The sequence below is a fragment of the Eulemur rufifrons genome, chromosome 6 (assembly GCF_041146395.1).
Source record: "Eulemur rufifrons isolate Redbay chromosome 6, OSU_ERuf_1, whole genome shotgun sequence".
NCBI classification, from domain to species: Eukaryota; Metazoa; Chordata; class Mammalia; order Primates; family Lemuridae; genus Eulemur; species Eulemur rufifrons.
Window position 1 is genome coordinate 16,932,379 of NC_090988.1, and position 16,910 is coordinate 16,949,288.

Here is a 16,910-nt window from a genome sequence, read left to right on the forward strand (position 1 = left end):
AAGATTACATTAAAATGCTATGCTGTCAGCCTAATACATACACAGCAAACACATAGACAGGAGAACTGTTTCTTACAAAGTCTTAAACCAAGTACGATCACATCATGCTTCGGTTTGAGGAGCAGGCACAGTTGAGCTCAAGCCTCAGGTTGACACCATGTCAAGCCCACGTGCTCTGCTCAGTGGTACCATTCATGCTCACATATAACTCGTAGGGAATGAAGGGAGGCGAAATTTGATAGGAATTCAGATGCTCCGTTAGGTTTTCAGGAAACAATCAGATTGCCTTCTTGGGTAGAGCTGAGACTCAGCACTAATAAATACAGTCAGTTCTCATTGTTCACACTAGTTATGTTCTATAAAGTTACTGTAAACACGGAATTGGCAAATACTGAACCTTAGTATCATTTGCTCCTAGAGGAAATAAGGGCTAGGTTTCTGTGCGCCTCTGGTCATAACATTTCATCAACCGACCACGGATTCATTGAACTCACAGCCAACAGCACTGCATATAACTCATGCCTCAATGAAGCTTATCTAACGCATTTTCCCGAAAGGCACATCACAGCCTTCACTAGACAGCACTTCAGTCCTATACTTGGAGGCTATTTCAAACAGCAAAACCAGCAAAAAAACAAAAACAAAAACAAAAAAACACATAACATGTGGCACTAAACAGACTGCAAAAAGGGACACTTGTTTGCAGTCTGAGCTGAAACAAGAAGGCAGTGTCACCTTGTTTAGCCTCAGCTGGGAATGTGGGTGTCAGGCAACTCAAATGTTTCAGTGCTCTGAGCATGTCCAAAAATGACCACAGGAACACCGCAGGTAGTGATCTGGGATTACAAATAAATTGTAGCGAGTAGGTGAATTCACAAATACAGAGTCTGCAAATAAAGATGAGCCGTACTTCCTAAATTCCCCGTTGATGCGTGGGCCTTTCAGCTTTTCTCCCTGCCCCCAGCACATCCCCCAGAGCTCTCTGGGGATCATCTTCAGACACGGTCTTCATCAGGGCTCCTCTCTCTTCTGCAACAGTCTTCAGTTACCCTCTTGTGGCTACTTGCTTTGTGGTCCCAGGAAAAGTTAGTTAACATCTATGCCTGAGTTAACCCAGCTGTGAAACAGTCACAATGAACACTAACCTCTTAGTCTTGTCCTGTGAATCAAAAATATGTGAAAAGATTAAGTGCCATGATGTAAGATATAATAATTATGTTACTAAGTGTAAATTTTCAGTTTGGCCTTTTAAACTTTTCATTTGGCTACTGTCTCCCTACCCCAAGAGCCTCATTTTCCTTCATTCCCCAAAGTAGACTGCAAAACCAATCTGCTAGCCATGCTCTACACGTGACCCGTGAGTGCTCTCTTCTCACTCAGCGGTTTTTTTTTTTTTTTTTTTTTTTTTTGAGAAAGAGTCTCAACTCTGTTGCCCGGGCATCAGCCTAGCTCACAGCAACCTGAAACTCCTGGGCTCAAGCGATCTTCTTGCTTCAGCCTCCTGAGTAGCTGAGACTACAGGCATGTGCCACCATGCCCGGCTAATTTTTTCTATATGTATTTTTAGCTGTCCATATAATTTCTTTCTATTTTTAGTAGAGATGAGGTCTCACTCTTGCTCAGGCTGGTCTTGAACTCCTGAGCTCAAACGATCCACCCGCCTTGGCCTCCCAAAGTGTTAGGATTATAGGCGTGAGCCACCGTACCTGGCCCTCATTCAGCTTTGATGTAGGCTATTTTCCTTGCTGAAAGTGTCCCTCATCTTCTCTGCTGAGCCCATGCTCTCAGCACTTCCAAATAAACAAAAATTGAACACTAGTATTTACATCTTTACTCCCTCCTTTAATCCTACTAAAATGATAGTACAGGAATTAAAAAGACATAAAACAGCAAGGACAGATAATAGGAAAGAAAACGACAGTATACAGGATAGCAACGTAATTTTGGAAGATGGACAAGTGGCAAATAATTTAGCAGGGGGCAGGAAAAAACCCTAAAATCTGACTGCCTATGGAGGAGAGGCCCTAGCGCCAGTAAGAAGTAAGCCATTTGACACTGCAGAACCCTGGAAAGCATCAGGAATGGAAAGTGCCAGATATTTCTGATGGCAAATATGCAGGGTGGGATTGAAAACAAGAGGGTTGGTTGAAGGTTTGTATAAGGAGTAAGATCCCCAGAAACTTCCCCACCTGTGCCACCCACCTCCTTACCCCAACAGATGGGCACCTTCAAACCAAGGAAACCTGGACGTAAGGGTACCAAGCAACTATGAGGACAGAAGTAAGGGGCCATATTTAAAATAAGAATTAAATAAAGGAATGAGCATGAGACCCTCAGCCCTCTTACTGGCTTATACTTCCAAAGCAGAATATTGGAAGAGTCCACTCCCAGGAAGCTGATCAGGAGAAAAGCCCCACAGATACTGACAATTAGGATTCTTTAAGCAAATGTCCAGCTCCCTACCCACACATCAACTTCCATTCAGTCTTACGGTGTCTTATTGGTGTGTGTGTGTGCGTGCCAACAACCAGACAAGATAAGTAAGGAAATGGAACACTTCACCTAATAAACCAACTAGATCTAACAGTCATACAGAACTCTCTACCCAACAGCGGCATACACATTCTTCTCAAGGGCACATGGGACATCATCCAGGACAATGTGTTAGGCCACAAATTAAGTCTCAATAGATTTAAGAAATAGGTATACAAAGTATCTTCTCTGACCACACTGGGATGAAGTTAGAAATTAGTAACAGAAGGAAAACTTGGAAAATTCACAGATATGTGGAAATTAAGCAGTGCACTCTGAAACAGCCAATGAGTCAAAGAAGAAACCAGGTTGAAGCATGTATCAGAATTTCATTCCTTTTAAAGGCTGAAGGGTATTCCCTTGGGTGTGTATACACATTTTGTTTATCCACTTAGCTGTCAATGGACATTTGGGTTGTTTCTACCTTTTGGCTATTGAAAACAATGCTGCTATGAATATTGGTATACAAATAAATGAGTCCCTGTGTTCAATTCTTTTGGGTATAAACCTAGAAGTGGAATTGCTCGATTATATGGTAATTCTTTTTATTTATTTACGTATTTTTTTGAGACTAAGTCTTGCTCTGTTGCCAGGGCTAGAATGTAGTGGTGTCATCGTAGCTCACTGCAGCCTCAAACTCCTGGGCTCAAGTGATCCTCCTGCCTCAGCTTCCTGAGTAACTTGGACTATAGTCCCGTGCCACCCACGCCCAGCTAATTTTTCTATTTTTTGTAGAGACGGGGTCTTGCCATATTGCTCAGGCTGCATATGGTAATTTTTTGTTAACGTTTTAGGGAATCACCATACTGTCTTCCACAGTGGCTGCACCATTTTGCATTCCCACCAACAGTGCACAAAGTTGGACAATTATTTTTTCTTTTTTTAAAACTTATTTTTTAATATTATGGGTACATAATTGTTGTATATATTTATAGGGTACCTGTGATGTTTTGATACAGGCATACAATGTATATTACTCAAGTCAGGGTAATTGGGGTATCCACCTCAACCCTTTATCATTTCTTTGTGTTAGGAACATTCCAATTCCACTTTTAGTTACTTTAAAGTATTCCCTAACTTATTGCTTATTATAGGCACTTTGCTGCATTATCAAATATTGTTCAGTCTAACTAACTCTATTTTTGTGCCCATTAACCATCCCCACTTTATCCCTCCTCCCTGCTCCCCTTCTCAGCCCTTGGTAATCATCTTTCTGCTCTGTCACCATGAGAACAATTGTTTTAATATTTAGCTCCCACATATGCATGAGAACAAACAAGATTTGTCTTTCTGTGTTTGGCTTATTTAACTGAACATGTTTTCCAGTTCCATCATGTTGTTGCAAATGGTAGGATTTCATTCTTTTTTATGGCTGTATAATATTCCATTGTGTATATGTACCACAATTTCTTTATCTATTCATTTGTTGATAGACACTTAGGTTGATTCCAAATCTTGGCTATTGTGAATACTGCTGCAGTAAACATGGGAGTGCAGATATCCTTTTAATATACTAATTTCCTTTCTTTTGGATATATACCTAACAGTGGGATTGCTGGGTCATATGGTAGCTCTACTTTTAGTTTTTTGAGGAACCTCCATACTGTTCTCCATAGTAGCTGTACTAATTTACATTCCCACCGACAGTGTACAAGGGTTCCTCTTTCTCCACATCCTTGCCTGCATTCGTTATTGCCTGTCTTTTTGGTAAAAGCCATTTTAACTGGGGTGAGATGGAATTTCATTATAGTTTTGCTTTGCAGTTCTCTGATGACTAATGATCTTTAGCATTTTTTTCATACACCTGTTGGCCATTTGTATGTCTTCTTTTGAGAAATGTCTATTCAGATCTTTTGCCCATTTTTAAATCCAATTATTTGTTTTTTCCTGTTGGGTTTTTGGAGCTCCTTATATATTCTAGTTATTAATCTCCTGTCAGATGGGTAGGTTGAAAATATTTTCTCCTATTCTGTGGGCTGTCACTTTACTTCATTGGTGGTTTCCTTTGCTGTGCTGAAGCTTTTTAGCTTGATGTGATCCTATTTGTCCAATTTTGCTTTGGTTGCCTGTACACTTTGGGGGTATTACTGAAGAAGTCCTTGCCCAGACCAATGTCCTAAAGCATTTTCCCAATGTTTTCTTTTAGTAGTTTCATAGTTTCAGGTCTTAGATTTAAGTCTTTAATCTTTTTTGATCTGATTTTTGTATATGGTGAGAGATAAGGGTCTGGTTTCATTCTTCTGCATATGGATAATCCAGTTTTCTCAGCATCATGTATTAAAGAGACTGTCCTTTCCCCAATGTACTTGTCAATTTTGCTGAAGATAAATCCACTATAGATGTGTGGATTTATTTCTGCGTTCTCTATTCTGTTCTATTGATCTATGTGTCTGTTTTTATGCCAGTACCTTGCTCTTTGGGTTACTACAGCTCTGTAGTATTATTTGAAGTCAGGTAATATGATTCCTCCAGTTTTGTTCTTTTTGCTCAGGATGGCTTTGGTTATTCTGGGTCTTTTGTGATTCCATATAAATTTTAGAATTATTTTTTCCATTTCTGTGAAAAATGTGATTGGTACCTTGATGGGAATTGCATTGAATCTGTAGATTGTTTTGGGCATTATGGACATTTTAACAATACTAATTCTTCCAATCCATGAGTATGAAATATCTTTCCTTTTTGGGGGTCCTCTTCAATGTTCTATAGTTTTCATTATAGAGATCTTTCACTTCTTTGGTTAAGTTTATTCCTAGATATTTTATTTTATTTGTAGCTATTGTAAATAGGATTACTTTCTTGGTTTCTTTGTCAGATAGTTTGCTGTTGGCATACAGAAATCCTACTGATTTTTGTATGTTGATTTTGTATCTTGCAACTTTACTGAATTTGTTTATCAGTTCTAATAGGGTTTTTTTTGTGGAGTCTTTCAGTATCACTAGCTATAAGATCATATCATCTGCAAACAAGGATAATTTGACTTCTTCCTCTCCAGTTTGGATGCCCTTTGTCTCTTGTTTGATTGCTGTAGCTAGAACGTCCAGTACCGTGTTGAATAACAGTGGTGAAAATGGGCATCCATGTCGTTTCACATCTTAGAGGAAAGGCTTTCATGTTTCCCCATTCCGTGTGATACTAGCTGTGGGTCTGTCATGCATGGCTTTTATCGTGTTGAACTATGTTCTTTCTATATCCAGTTTTTTAAGAGTTTTTATCGTGAAGGGATATTGAATTTTATCAAATGCTTTTTTAGCATCAATTGAAATGATTGTATGGTTTTTGTCCTTTGTTCTGTTGGTATAAAGTTGGACAATTTTTACAAGTCCTTATTAAACAGCCTATTGGATCTGGAGGACTTCAGTAAAGCATAGCCAAGGTGGAAAAATGCAACCTGAGCTGTGCCTACCCAAATGTTTTACACTCAAGTTCAAGGTAACAAGCCACCTGCCTAATATTGGAGGATAAAGGTGAAAGATTAAGTGACTGAAGTATACTGAAGTATGTTAAAAGTAGTGTTCTTTCCTAGGAAAGAGGGAGCATGGATGACAGAGTCAACAAAGTGACAGCGAGGCACTGTGGCTTCTAAAAGTTCCAGGGTGGCAAGTTCACATGCAAAATCAGTAGAAGCCAGAATTAAGTCCCTCTTAGGTTGCTGATGTAGCCTTAGCCACTCCCATGGAGGAAAATACTGAGGGAGAGAGAGGTGAGGGAAGGATGTGAACCAGAAACCCCAGAGCCATGCAAGCCACTAAAAAACAGAATATAGGCCGGGTGTAGTGGCTCACTCCTGTACTCCTAGCATCCTGGAAGGCTGAGGTGGGGGATTGCTTGAATTCAAGACCAGCCTGAGGAACATAGCAAGACCCTGCATTTACAAAAAATAGAAAAATTAGCTGGGTGTGGTGGCACCTACCTGTAATCCCAGCTACTTGGGAGGCTGAGGCAGGAGGATCGCTTGAGCCCAGGAGTCTGAGGTTGCAGTGAGCTATGATGACACCAGTGCACTCTAGCCCTGGCGACAGAGTGAGGCTCTGTCTCAAAAAAAAAAAAAAAAAAATAATAATAATATAAATTTGACCTCAAAAAATCATCTCATTTCTAGGCTTTTTCCTCTCATGACCTCCATTAAAATTTTTTTTCAAAATATCACAGTCCAGTCTGAATCTTCTATTCCCCTGGTCAGGACATAGGGATTCAGCATACCTTAGCCCCAGTCTTGAGTAGGGGAGAGTGTAAGGCTGGTGGCAGGCACCCCTCCCTTCCCTAATGAAAATGAAGAAGCCCCTCCTATTCCTCAATACCCCCCCTAAAGCTAAAACAAAGAAAATTCCTCACTCTTCCTGCTGAAACCTTCCCTCCGGAGAAACTCCCATCCCCCAGCCCTAAAAACGTATATAAGCCCCCCCAGACTTCTGGGCGGGGTGGCTTCTCTGGTCCCACTCCGTGTAGCTCGCCCGGGTCCCTCTCTTGGGACTCACTACCCCAACCTGGGAGCACTCCAATAAAGCCTCTTTACTTATCCCTTTCAATTCTGCTGTCTTTCTTTCTCTGGCACTGGCCACTCCAAAAAACCTTACAGAGAGGTGGCCAAGTGACATCAACCAAGTGAGAATGAGATGCTGGTTATAGCTATGAGCCCCACCTGGCACTCCTGAAATAGAAAATGTCAGCCCTGCCACTGGGAACAATGTAATTAAAGACATATTATTTATTTTTAAAAATAAAAGACCTGAAGCAAATTTGGTCATGTCAGAGTAGAGTGGTGCTTGCTATATTTTCTCTGTGTGATTTAAAGATTTCAAACATATTTGAAGAAATGAACAGAGATATGTGAATCCATTCAGTCAAGTTTATTGAATGTATGTTGTGCTCAGCACTAGGCAATAACATGAAAAAGATTACAAAACAAGATCTTAACAAGGGAAAAATATACTCTGCACTATATTAATTCCCAATCATTTCCGTGTTGCTTTTTAAAGCATTCTGAGGTCGTTGTGGGGTATGTGGTCTCCCTCTTTCTACATGTCCTCCTAAAGCTTCCGGTACTATCGAATGATGTGCCCGCTGCGACCATCCTAGTGGGGCAGGAAGAGTGGCTTCCTGCGGATGGGGCAGCCAGGGGTCGTCAGGACTGGGGCCCCATGGTGGAGATGTGCTGAGAGCGAAACCACCAATCCCAAGGGCTCTGGACACTCACAGTGGATCGTTGAAGGCCAAACTTGGGGAACACAAGAAGGGCTCTGGGTCCCTTACTCACCCCCTCCCCCAGGGGATGTGCTTAAAGTGCTAACACTGTAAGAAAATGACGCATTGCTACACGCCATCCTGGGTGCCACCAGATTTGTCATCTCCCTCTTCCTACCTGGCTTGTGCTAACACCAGGCACTGGCACTGCCAAGGGCCAGGCCAATAGAGGAGTCTAGTGCCCAGTGAAGAAGGTCCAACATATAACCTAGGGTGTCCAACAGGTGAGGGCAGAGGGGTAGATGAGGGCAGAACGGTATGCAGCAAAAGGGACTAGTTTGTGCTTGGCCAGTGCCCCTGGGCCAGGGGTTGGTTCCTGTGCAAACTGCAGTTTAGTTCTACACAGCTAGCAGGGTCCTAAATTCTCCCTGAGGGAAAAAAGCTACATAGCATAGGAAGGAAATCCATGCAGGGTCCTCCCTGTCCCCCAAGCCCGCATGCCCCCATGCCTATAGTACAAGGTGCTAAGGACCACAGGTGCGGGGTATTCAGCAGGCCATGCCATGCTTGGATGCTGGATGACGTCTGAACACACCTGGCCGAAGAGCCTCAGCTGCCTGGGCCCAGTCATCACATGCAGAGGGGCTTAGGGCCAGCTGGCAGCCTGGCCAAGGATACCTGTGCCCCTGCGGGTCAGATCCCAGTGAAACACGTCATGTGCGTGACACAGAGGGCACCCCAGCCAGGAGGGCAAGCAAAAGTGGCAGTGGCATGGCCTCTTCACGTTGGCAATGCAGCTAGGCAGAAGATGCCTTGGAGGAGGAGCTGGAGGGTATCTGGGGGCCGAGAGGGCACCCCCAGCTCAGAGCCAGATCTCATCACTGCTCACGCTGGACACGCGATAGATGTAGCCCAGCATTGGGAGGCGGATGAAGCCTGTGAGGTCAAAGAGGCGCAGGGGACTCAGTAACCCTGGTTGCTGCAAGGTGGGAGAGCCCTCTCTGTCCCCGGGGACTCAGGGGCCTCCGGCACAGTCACACATGCACAGGGCTGGGGAGCAGGGGAGGAGGGCACCAGGCCCCTTCCCCAGTACCTCGGCTGGTGAGGAGGCCACCGGGCTCTGGGTCCAGGAGCTCTGGCCGGCTGTTGTTCCGAGGCATCTGCCGGTCTGCTGATTTCCCTGTTGGGTGACAAAGGGGGCCGTGCCCAGGACAGGAGCATGCCTGATGGGGCCTTGCCCCTCCTAAGCACCAGGGTCTCTCTTTTTCTCAGAAGCACGTACAAACAGCAGGGGCCTGGATGTACCTCTGGAATCTGGAGTGAGGTCGTTGAGCTGAAGGTTGGATGGGAGGGACATGTTCTCCCGTGGCAGGCGCACGTTGTTGAGTTTCAGGTTGTTGGAGTCACTACAGGCAGACAAAGGTTGGGATGTGCCCTGGCACCAGCAGGCACAGGTTCTTCTACTGGGGCCTATTCCAGACCTACCAGAAACCCCGGGTTCCCACACATCCCGTCCTGCGTTCCAGCTCAGCCCGTCCACCCAGCCCCAGGAAGTTACCTGGAGACCAGAGATGGGCGCCGGGATGGGCCTGAGGAGAAAAAAACCATGCCACCTGTTCTCAGTGTGCCCTCCCATGCGGGGCTCTGCCTCCCCTCCCCTTTCAGACCAGGACCCTCAGGCAAGTGGTCTCTCAGATGCTCAGCCTGCGTTCCCAGAGCCTGACCCTGCTACCCAGGACACGTGTTGTCCTACCCAAAGCCAGGCCCTGCAAGTGCTCTGCCGCTTGTCAGAGATGACCTGCGCTGCCCAGCTCTACTTGCTGTTTTTGCTGCTCACCCCAACCTCACTGCCACTCCCTTAGCCACCCTCTGCCCCCAACACCCCTGGCCCTACCTTTGGTCTTCTTCTCTTTCCTGCAGACCAGGCAGGCCACCAAGGTGCTGAACCCCACGAGGGTGCCCAGGGCAAGACCTCCAGCTACAACAATGCCCAGCAGTGGCACTTCTACCCGGGTGGCCAGGAGCCCTGCAAGGTGTCTTCCAGTTAGGTTCCAAGTGGGCAGTGCCCCAACCCCGAAATGCTGTAGGAGCTACTCTGTCCTCCTTGCCCAAGGTGGATGGGGACAGCTCACCCACAAGACCCACCCAAAGGGCAACAAGTCCTCCCATTTCTGCACCCTGGTTCCTGTGCTCACCTGAGCCTTTGCTGGGCGAGTTGCTGGCAAGTCTCACCTGGGGCTGGCAGCGAGGCACTGGTGACACCCACATCATTGGTGGCCACCACAGAGAGGTTGTGTGCCAGGCTGTGGAGCTGCAGCTGCACAGTGTGGTTGGTGAGCCAGGGGTAGTTCTGGGCATCCAGCACCAGGAAGTCAGAGGTGTTGACAGTCACTGGCCCATCCTGGTCGATCCAAGTGACATTGGCAGGTGGGTTGGCACGCACCAGGGCAAACAGGACAACCAGGAGGCCTGGGCCCTGAGCTTCCTGGTACTTGGCCCCGACCTGGGCAATCTCCGGCTTAACTGGTACAAAGCAGAGGCCAACACGCTCTCACCACAGCACTTCATGTTTCTGGCCGTTTCTTCCCAAACCCAAAGCCAGGTGGGAGCCAGGAGCCTGGAGCCCTCCTCAGAGGGGGCACTGAGAAATGGGATGGCTGGGTCTGCCAGAGAGGCAGCACTTCGTAGTGATTAAGAGTATAAATACTAGAGCCCAAATGTCTGGATTTGAATCCTGGCTCTGCGTCTTGCCAGCTGTAGGACCTTGGGCATACTGCTTAACTTCTTTGTGCCTCAGTTTTCTCATTTGTAAAATGGGATAACAATAGCAATCACCTCACAGGATTATTGTGAGGATAAGGCGAATTAGTATTTGCAAAGTGCTTAAGTGTTTATTAAATGTCCTGCCAACCACCTGCCTGGTGGCTTCTGGGAGTCCCTAGGCAGAGAATCTCTCCCCGCCCACTCAGGGGCACTCACATTGCACATTGAGGATGACGGAGGCGTTGGCTGACTGGCCGCTGCCCGGGTCCTGCAGGGAGCAGTTGAGCTCGTGCTGGGCCCGCTGGGCAGTGATGGTAAAGGTGCTGGTGCCCCCAGAGAAGGCCTCCCCACCCACGCTCAGCAGTCTCGAGGTACTGGCCTCCTGCAGCTGTCCATCCAGGTACCATGCCAATCGGGGGGTGCCAGGGCCCCCTGCCACTCGGCAGGTGAAGGCGTGGCGCTCATTCTCCCGAAGTGCCCGCTCAGCCCAGGTCTGACCGTCTATTTGTGGCGCCAACTCCCCCCAACCTGGAACACAGCAGAGGGCCTCTGGGAAGGGCTGGAGGAGGGTTGGTCCTGTTCTCTGACCAGGATGAGGTCATTACGGAGGGGCACAAGGCTCAGAGCCAGGGCACCTGGGTTCTCTCACAGGGACTGGCTGGACCTAGGGTAGGTGGAGGAGGGGAACCAGGCTCTAGAGTGGGTGTCCCGACTGACGGTGTAGCAAGGAGAGGAGAGAGGAGGCTCTGGACCCCAGAAGTGCTTGGTGGAGGAATAAACAGGGGTGTACCTGAGCTCAGAAGGGCTGGCAGGAGCAGCAGTGTGTGCGAGAGGATAGCTGGGCCTGGAGGCAGCGCCATGATGGCCCGGCCGGAGCCCCAGGCTGCTGAGAGGAGGGGGCGAGCCTGGGTGTCAGCCAGGTGAGAGCAAGCAGGCCTAGCAATTTCTCCAGGAATTTACTCTCCAGAAACAAAAAGAACCATGCACAGAAACACAAATGTAGACCAGCCCACGGTGGCGAAGGCATGGACACGAACAGCAAAGCCCAAAGGGACAGACCCATCCAGCATGTACCTGGCCACCCAGCAGGTGCAGAACCAACCACTGACTCCAGGGGACAAGCAGGTGCACACTCGCAGACACACAGAAGCAACGAGCGCCAGCGCAGCCGCACCGTGCCCAGACACACACGCACACGCACACTCGAGCCGCACGCGCCCCTCCCCCAAAGGGAGCGCCTATCCCCTCACCCCCCTCTCCCCAACCCCGTTCCTCCTCCCATCTCTCGCCCTGCGCCCCGTCCCTATCCTAGTTGCCCAGGTGGATTTGGGCGGGAGAGGACAGGGTGGGGGTGGGGTCGCGGAGGCTTCCCGTCCCCGTCCCCGCCCCCGCCCCCCGGGCGGCTCACCTGGCTCCCTCCCCACGCGCAGCCGGAGCAACTGCTCAGGTCTGATGAGCACTGCAGTCCGCTGCAAGGGCGGGGGCTGCGCCAGGCAGGGCCAATCAATGCCCGACCACTGGCCCGCCGCGCCCTCCCCCAGAGCCCCACGCCGCGTGCACCTGGGTGCGCTTCTGCCAGTGCGTGAGCGCGTGGGCGCGACGCAGCAGCAGGCGAGTCGGTGAGGCCCGTGCAGCTTTATTGGTTCAGGGCCCCTCCCGCCCCCTCGGCCGCGGGCTCCCAGCGGCGCTCAGCGCCCATTGCGGGGGCCGCGCAGCTGCCGCATCATGTCAGCCAGCATGCGGTTGCAAAGCGCGGCGTAGGGGTTGAGCAGCACCAGCTGGCGCCGCGCGAAGGGGCTGCCCAGCCGCGCCGCCCTCTCGAAGTCCCTGCGGGCATCGTCGTCCCGGCCCTGCAGCCGCGCCAGGAGCCCGCGCTGCACGAAGCTCTGGCGGGCGGCGCGGCCTCGGCCGCCGCTTAGCTCCAACGCGCGCTCCAGGTCCTCCAGGGCGCCTGCGGGACGGGAGGCGGTCAGCGGCCGCCCTAGGCGGCAAGTGCTGGAGCCCCGCCACCCGCCACCTGTAGCCTCGCGGATCACGGCAATCCGTGGTGGTCCATGAGGTTCCAGGCACGGCCATTTACAGCCCGTCTGCTGCACATGCAGACATTTGATGCTGGAGGTAGGGATTTGTTATCCCATTATACAGCTGGAGACTGGAGAAGTTGGGAAGACTTACCTTGGGCTGCACTGCCACTTAGCAGGTTCCTATTATTTTCCACCACTAATACACCAAAACATGAACGTTGCGGGAGGATTGTGAATGGTGACTGTTTTGAATCTGGCCCATTGTCGGGCAAGTAGCAGGCAAGTCATTCCACACGTGTTTTGTGTTTTTTTTTCCTCCTTTAGGCAGCTAATCCACACATAAATTATTAATCATCTACTATGTGACAGGTGACTGACTCAATCCCAGGGTTCAAAAAAATTATAATTAACCAGGCGCGGTGGCTGGGGCTTGTAATCCCAACTACTGGGGAGGCGGAGGCAGGAGGATCGCTTAAAGCCAGGAGTTCAAGACCAGCCTGGACAACATGGCGAGACCCTGTCTCTACAAAAAATAGAAATATTCGCCAGGTGCGATGGAGAGCCAGTAGTTCCCAGCTACTCAATCGGGAGGATCCCTTGAGCTCAGGAGTTCAAGTCCAGCCTGGGTAACAAAGCAAGACCCCCCCCCCCCCCCCCGCCCACACCTAGACTCTAAAAAAAATTTTTTATAATTAAAAAAATTGTAATTAACTGCACAACCATTTCTTGCAAAGACAATAAAATCGGTTTCTCATTGTTTTGAGGGCCTTTTGCATTGCTTGTTAAAATTTAGAACAACTCCTCCCCAGTTTCCTGGACTGATTGCCTTTCCTCAGTCTATCGTTATCTCCATGATCTTCACTATTTTGTATCTGATTGCTTGGAAGGGGGTCCTCGGAGCCAGAGCTGACCTGCACCATTTTGATTTTTATTATTCTCATAAAATATTAATACTTGGGTTAGGCCTCAGAACTCAGAACCTCAGGCAGCCAGGTGGTGTCTTCTGTAAGGTCCCCCGGGGCTGTTTTCATCCGGGCTATGCTTCAGTTCACTCGGGTTCTCTAGTCTCCTAAAAAGCCTGACAAGGCACCTGGGGAGTTCCAGCACTGTCCTGGAGCAAGGCTGATCTTCCCTGTCTTGGGTCTGTATGTGTCTTGGTTCCTTAAACCCACTCAGGCTGCTGGGAAGCTCTCAGGTCGCAGCATTCCTTGGTTTCCCTCGGAGGGAGGAGCTGATCTGGAGGAATCAATCACCTCTGCACCTCTCTGGAGTTTTGGCCTCAGGCTGTCCCCAGCGGTCTGGGGCACACAAGCCTGGAAAGGGGGCTCTAGGGATTCCCCATTGTTCCTGGAATGGAGTCCAAACTCCCCAGCCTGGCATTTCTGGCCCTGGGAGCACCTGCACCAGCACTGGTCCTAACAAGTAGTTCTCTCCTAGGCTTCCATAGTTTACACCTTCCCGTCAGCCTTTTCCCCTCTGTCCCACTGTCCCCAGTCTAGCCAGAGTAACCTGAATACAGCGGGTTTGATCCAGTCACTCCCTGTTAAAATCCTTGAGTGATCACCTGTGTTTTCAAGACAAAGTCCAATCTCAGCCTAACACTCCCAATGTCTTCACCATCTGACCCCTGCCTGCTCCTCCAGGCTCAGCTCTCCATCCTTCCTCCACTCCAGCCAGCCTGGAAATCTGAAGTTCCCTGTACCTGTGCATACCTCTGGACCTCCACAGACTCTACCTTCTCCCACTCACCCAGCTAACTCTTACTCATCCCTCAAGACTTGCCCTTCGGGAAGAAGTCCCATGCTGACCCCTCTCAAACTTGTTTTGCTGGTATAATGTATGTGTCTGTTCTACCCCCAAGACTGGGAGCTCCTTGAGGAGCAGTATCATGTGGTGATTAAGAGCACACACTCTGTGGCCCTGCCACCTGCTTCAAATCCCAGCTCTGCCACTTCCCAGCTGTGTGATAGTGGACAAGTTCCTTAATATCTCCATGCTTCAGTTTCTTCATCTAGCAAACAGAATAGTGCATACCTTTTAGGGATGTTGCGAGAATTAAGTGTGTTACTACAGCTTATGTGTAAAGTGCTTAATGCCTGGCACGTAATAACTGCTATATAAATGTTAGCTGTCAGTAGTGTACCATTTATCTCTATGTCCTCAGCACCTATCCTACTGCCTGCCCCATCGTAGGTTCTCATTAAGTGTTCCTTAAGTGAATGAATGAGATGCAATCACTTCTGACTTTCAAACAGCCCCATGAGATTAGCAGGGCCCATGATACCTCTCATACTTTATACCTAAGAAGACAGGCTCCAGAAGAGTTTGGTGACTCCCCACCCCTCATAGCCTAGTTCCACAACCACTTCATCTCTGGTCTGTGCCCTCTGGGGGCCCCTTCTGCAGAGGCTCCAGGGCATCTCGCCTTACCTGCCACATCACCCTGAAGTCGCCGGGCCTGGGCTCGGTTGTTGTAGGCTGATGCCCTCTCAGGCAACAGGCAGATGGCTTGGCCAAACCTCTCCAGGGCTGTGCTGAGGTCCCCAGCCTCTGCTGCCATCACCCCTTGCAGCTCCAGGGTCTTGGACTGCTCCAACTGTGCTTGAGGGAAAACCCCATCTGTGCCAGGGAATGAGCCAGGAGGAGGGGACAGGTGTGCAGTCAGGGCAATAAAAAAAAAAAAAAGCCACCTCAGGCTTTGGAATCTCAAGATCTGAGCCAGAGCTGACTGAATGTGGGTCACAGCAGGGATCAGCTGCAGTGTTTGGGGTTAGTGGGAGCTGAGGTCACCAAGGCTGGGAGCTGGCTCTGCCTAAGTTCCAAATGGACCTGGGAAAGGGATCTTGGTTGGCTCCCCGTTGCCAAGAGAATGAAGCCCAAACTCCCTAACCTGTAGTTCAAGAACTTGCACGAGGTCACACAACCCATAAATTTCAGAGCTTGGATAGGAACCCAGGTCTTTCTGGCTCCTAAGCCTGTCTGCATTTTGCTCTACTACACTGCCTTTTACACAAAGGCCACCATGACATTCACAAGTCATGAAAATCACTTCTTGTGTACCTCTCAGATTTTCAGTCTGAAGTTTCATTAAGGCTTAGGCTTCCACTCCTGCAGAAACAGATGGCATTAAAAACTTCATTAGGGAATAAAGGAAAAGCCGGTTAGCTCAGTGCTTGGCTTATAATAGGGTTTAATAAATGCAGGCTGAGCCTGGTGGCTCATGCCAGTAATCTTAGCACTGGGAGGGCAAGGCAGGTGAATTACTTGAGGTCAGTAGTACAAGACATCGCCTCTACAAAACGTAGAAAAAAAAGTCTTAGCTACTTGGGAGGCCGAGGCAGAAGGATCACTTGAGCTCAGGAGTTTTAGGTTGCTGTGAACTATGATCATGCTACTGACCTCATGGCCAGGCAATAAAGCAAGACCTTGTCTCTAAAAAACAAAACAAAATAAAACAAAAAACCTGCTAGTTCTGCTTTCTATGTTGTAACCACTCACTCAAGTGAGCCACCATTCCCTGCCTTGCCCTGTCTTCCATTCTGTGGTGGTGGGGCGATAGTCTCTGTTATAACACAGATGTGAGAGTTTAACATCACTCGACACAATCAAGCTTGGATCATGGAATGAATCAAGTGCTAAGTTCAGAGGTGTAAGAGCTGATCGCTTTCGCCTCTTGGAAAAAATGTCTCTCGCTAAACCTCTAACAGTGCACTAAGGATCAGCCAACCTGATTCCAATCTCAGTCATAACCCCAGGGTCATGGAACAAGGGGCCCTGTAAGATCTCCACCCCCTGCCACTCTCGGGAGGCCAGCAGGCCAGCCCATGTGGCTACACTCTAGGCCAAATGCTCACCTTCATCTAGTTCTTCCTTTTCTGCTTCTCCTAGGTCCAACTCAACATCTCCAAATGGGGTGTCAGGGTTGAAAATGGCCTGCAACACTGCCTGATCATTTGGAGTCCCCATGGTGCTCAACTCCAAAATCCCAAAAGGTGACTCAGGATGAGAGAAGAGGGAGGAAAGGGGGTAGGGGCTGAGCCTCCAACAGGCAGTTGATCTAAAAAGAGGAGGCTCTGTTTGAGGACCATCCCCTCAAGAGGAGTGTCTCCCATTCCTTGGCTATAGTGTAAACTCAACCCCCTTGGGCCTGGGGTTAGTGATCCTGGCTGGCAGAATATTTACAATTATTTCTCAATACTCCTCACCCCCCACAGAATAAACAAATCCAGTTTCAGCCTTAAGGTGGAATAGAGCAAAGAGAAGGTGTTCTCCAGCTTTTCCCTGAAATGCTTTCATTTTATGCACGAGAGAAACTGGTAAAAACTGCTGCTGACCTCCCCTGGATAAAAAAGGGGGGATATGTAAGAGGTAAAGGGACTATTCCTTTGTCCTCTTGACCCCTTCCTGAAT

The 16,910-nt window shown here is 48.8% G+C and overlaps 2 protein-coding genes across 6 annotated transcripts; both read right to left on the reverse strand.

The window, feature by feature from the left end:
* Positions 1–7,367: 7,367 nt before the first annotated feature.
* On the reverse strand, positions 7,368–12,031 carry TMEM25 (transmembrane protein 25). Of its 5 annotated transcripts, XM_069470831.1 has the most exons (9): positions 11,885–12,031; positions 11,267–11,362; positions 10,693–11,004; positions 9,946–10,236; positions 9,608–9,739; positions 9,272–9,302; positions 9,019–9,119; positions 8,807–8,893; positions 7,368–7,684 (listed from the first exon to the last, which is right to left on the reverse strand). In XM_069470831.1, the coding sequence occupies exons 2-9, from the start codon at positions 11,334–11,336 to the stop codon at positions 7,605–7,607; spliced, it is 1,104 nt and encodes a 367-aa protein (XP_069326932.1). In that variant the 5' UTR covers positions 11,337–11,362; positions 11,885–12,031; the 3' UTR covers positions 7,368–7,604. The 5 variants fall into 5 exon arrangements, with proteins under 5 accessions (XP_069326932.1, XP_069326933.1, XP_069326935.1 ...); XM_069470832.1 differs by lacking the exon at positions 11,885–12,031 and having other exon boundaries at positions 7,620–8,649; positions 11,267–11,415; XM_069470834.1 differs by lacking the exons at positions 9,608–9,739; positions 11,885–12,031 and having other exon boundaries at positions 7,620–8,649; positions 11,267–11,720.
* Positions 12,032–12,096: 65 nt separating this feature from the next.
* TTC36 (tetratricopeptide repeat domain 36) lies at positions 12,097–16,550 on the reverse strand. Its single transcript, XM_069470836.1, has 3 exons — positions 16,355–16,550; positions 14,931–15,119; positions 12,097–12,427 (listed from the first exon to the last, which is right to left on the reverse strand). Exons 1-3 carry the CDS (start codon positions 16,464–16,466, stop codon positions 12,165–12,167), a joined length of 564 nt encoding a protein of 187 aa, XP_069326937.1. The 5' UTR covers positions 16,467–16,550; the 3' UTR covers positions 12,097–12,164.
* Between the last annotated feature and the right edge of the window lie 360 nt (positions 16,551–16,910).

Excerpts from the sequence above, each read along its gene's own strand:
- TTC36 (XM_069470836.1), bottom strand. The coding sequence starts at position 16,466 with ATGGGGACTCCAAATGATCAGGCAGTGTTGCAGGCCATTTTCAACCCT. Across the intron at positions 15,120-16,354 it reads AAAGGAAGAACTAGATGAAG|ATGGGGTTTTCCCTCAAGCA; the intron begins GTGAGCATTTGG and ends TCCCTGGCACAG. Across the intron at positions 12,428-14,930 it reads ACTTCAGGGTGATGTGGCAG|GCGCCCTGGAGGACCTGGAG; the intron begins GTAAGGCGAGAT and ends CCCGTCCCGCAG.
- TMEM25 (XM_069470831.1), bottom strand. The coding sequence starts at position 11,336 with ATGGCGCTGCCTCCAGGCCCAGCTATCCTCTCGCACACACTGCTGCTC. Across the intron at positions 9,120-9,271 it reads CGCCCATCTCTGGTCTCCAG|TGACTCCAACAACCTGAAAC; the intron begins GTAACTTCCTGG and ends GTCTGCCTGTAG. Across the intron at positions 7,685-8,806 it reads TGGCCTCCTCACCAGCCGAG|CACATCTCCACCATGGGGCC; the intron begins GTACTGGGGAAG and ends TTTCGCTCTCAG.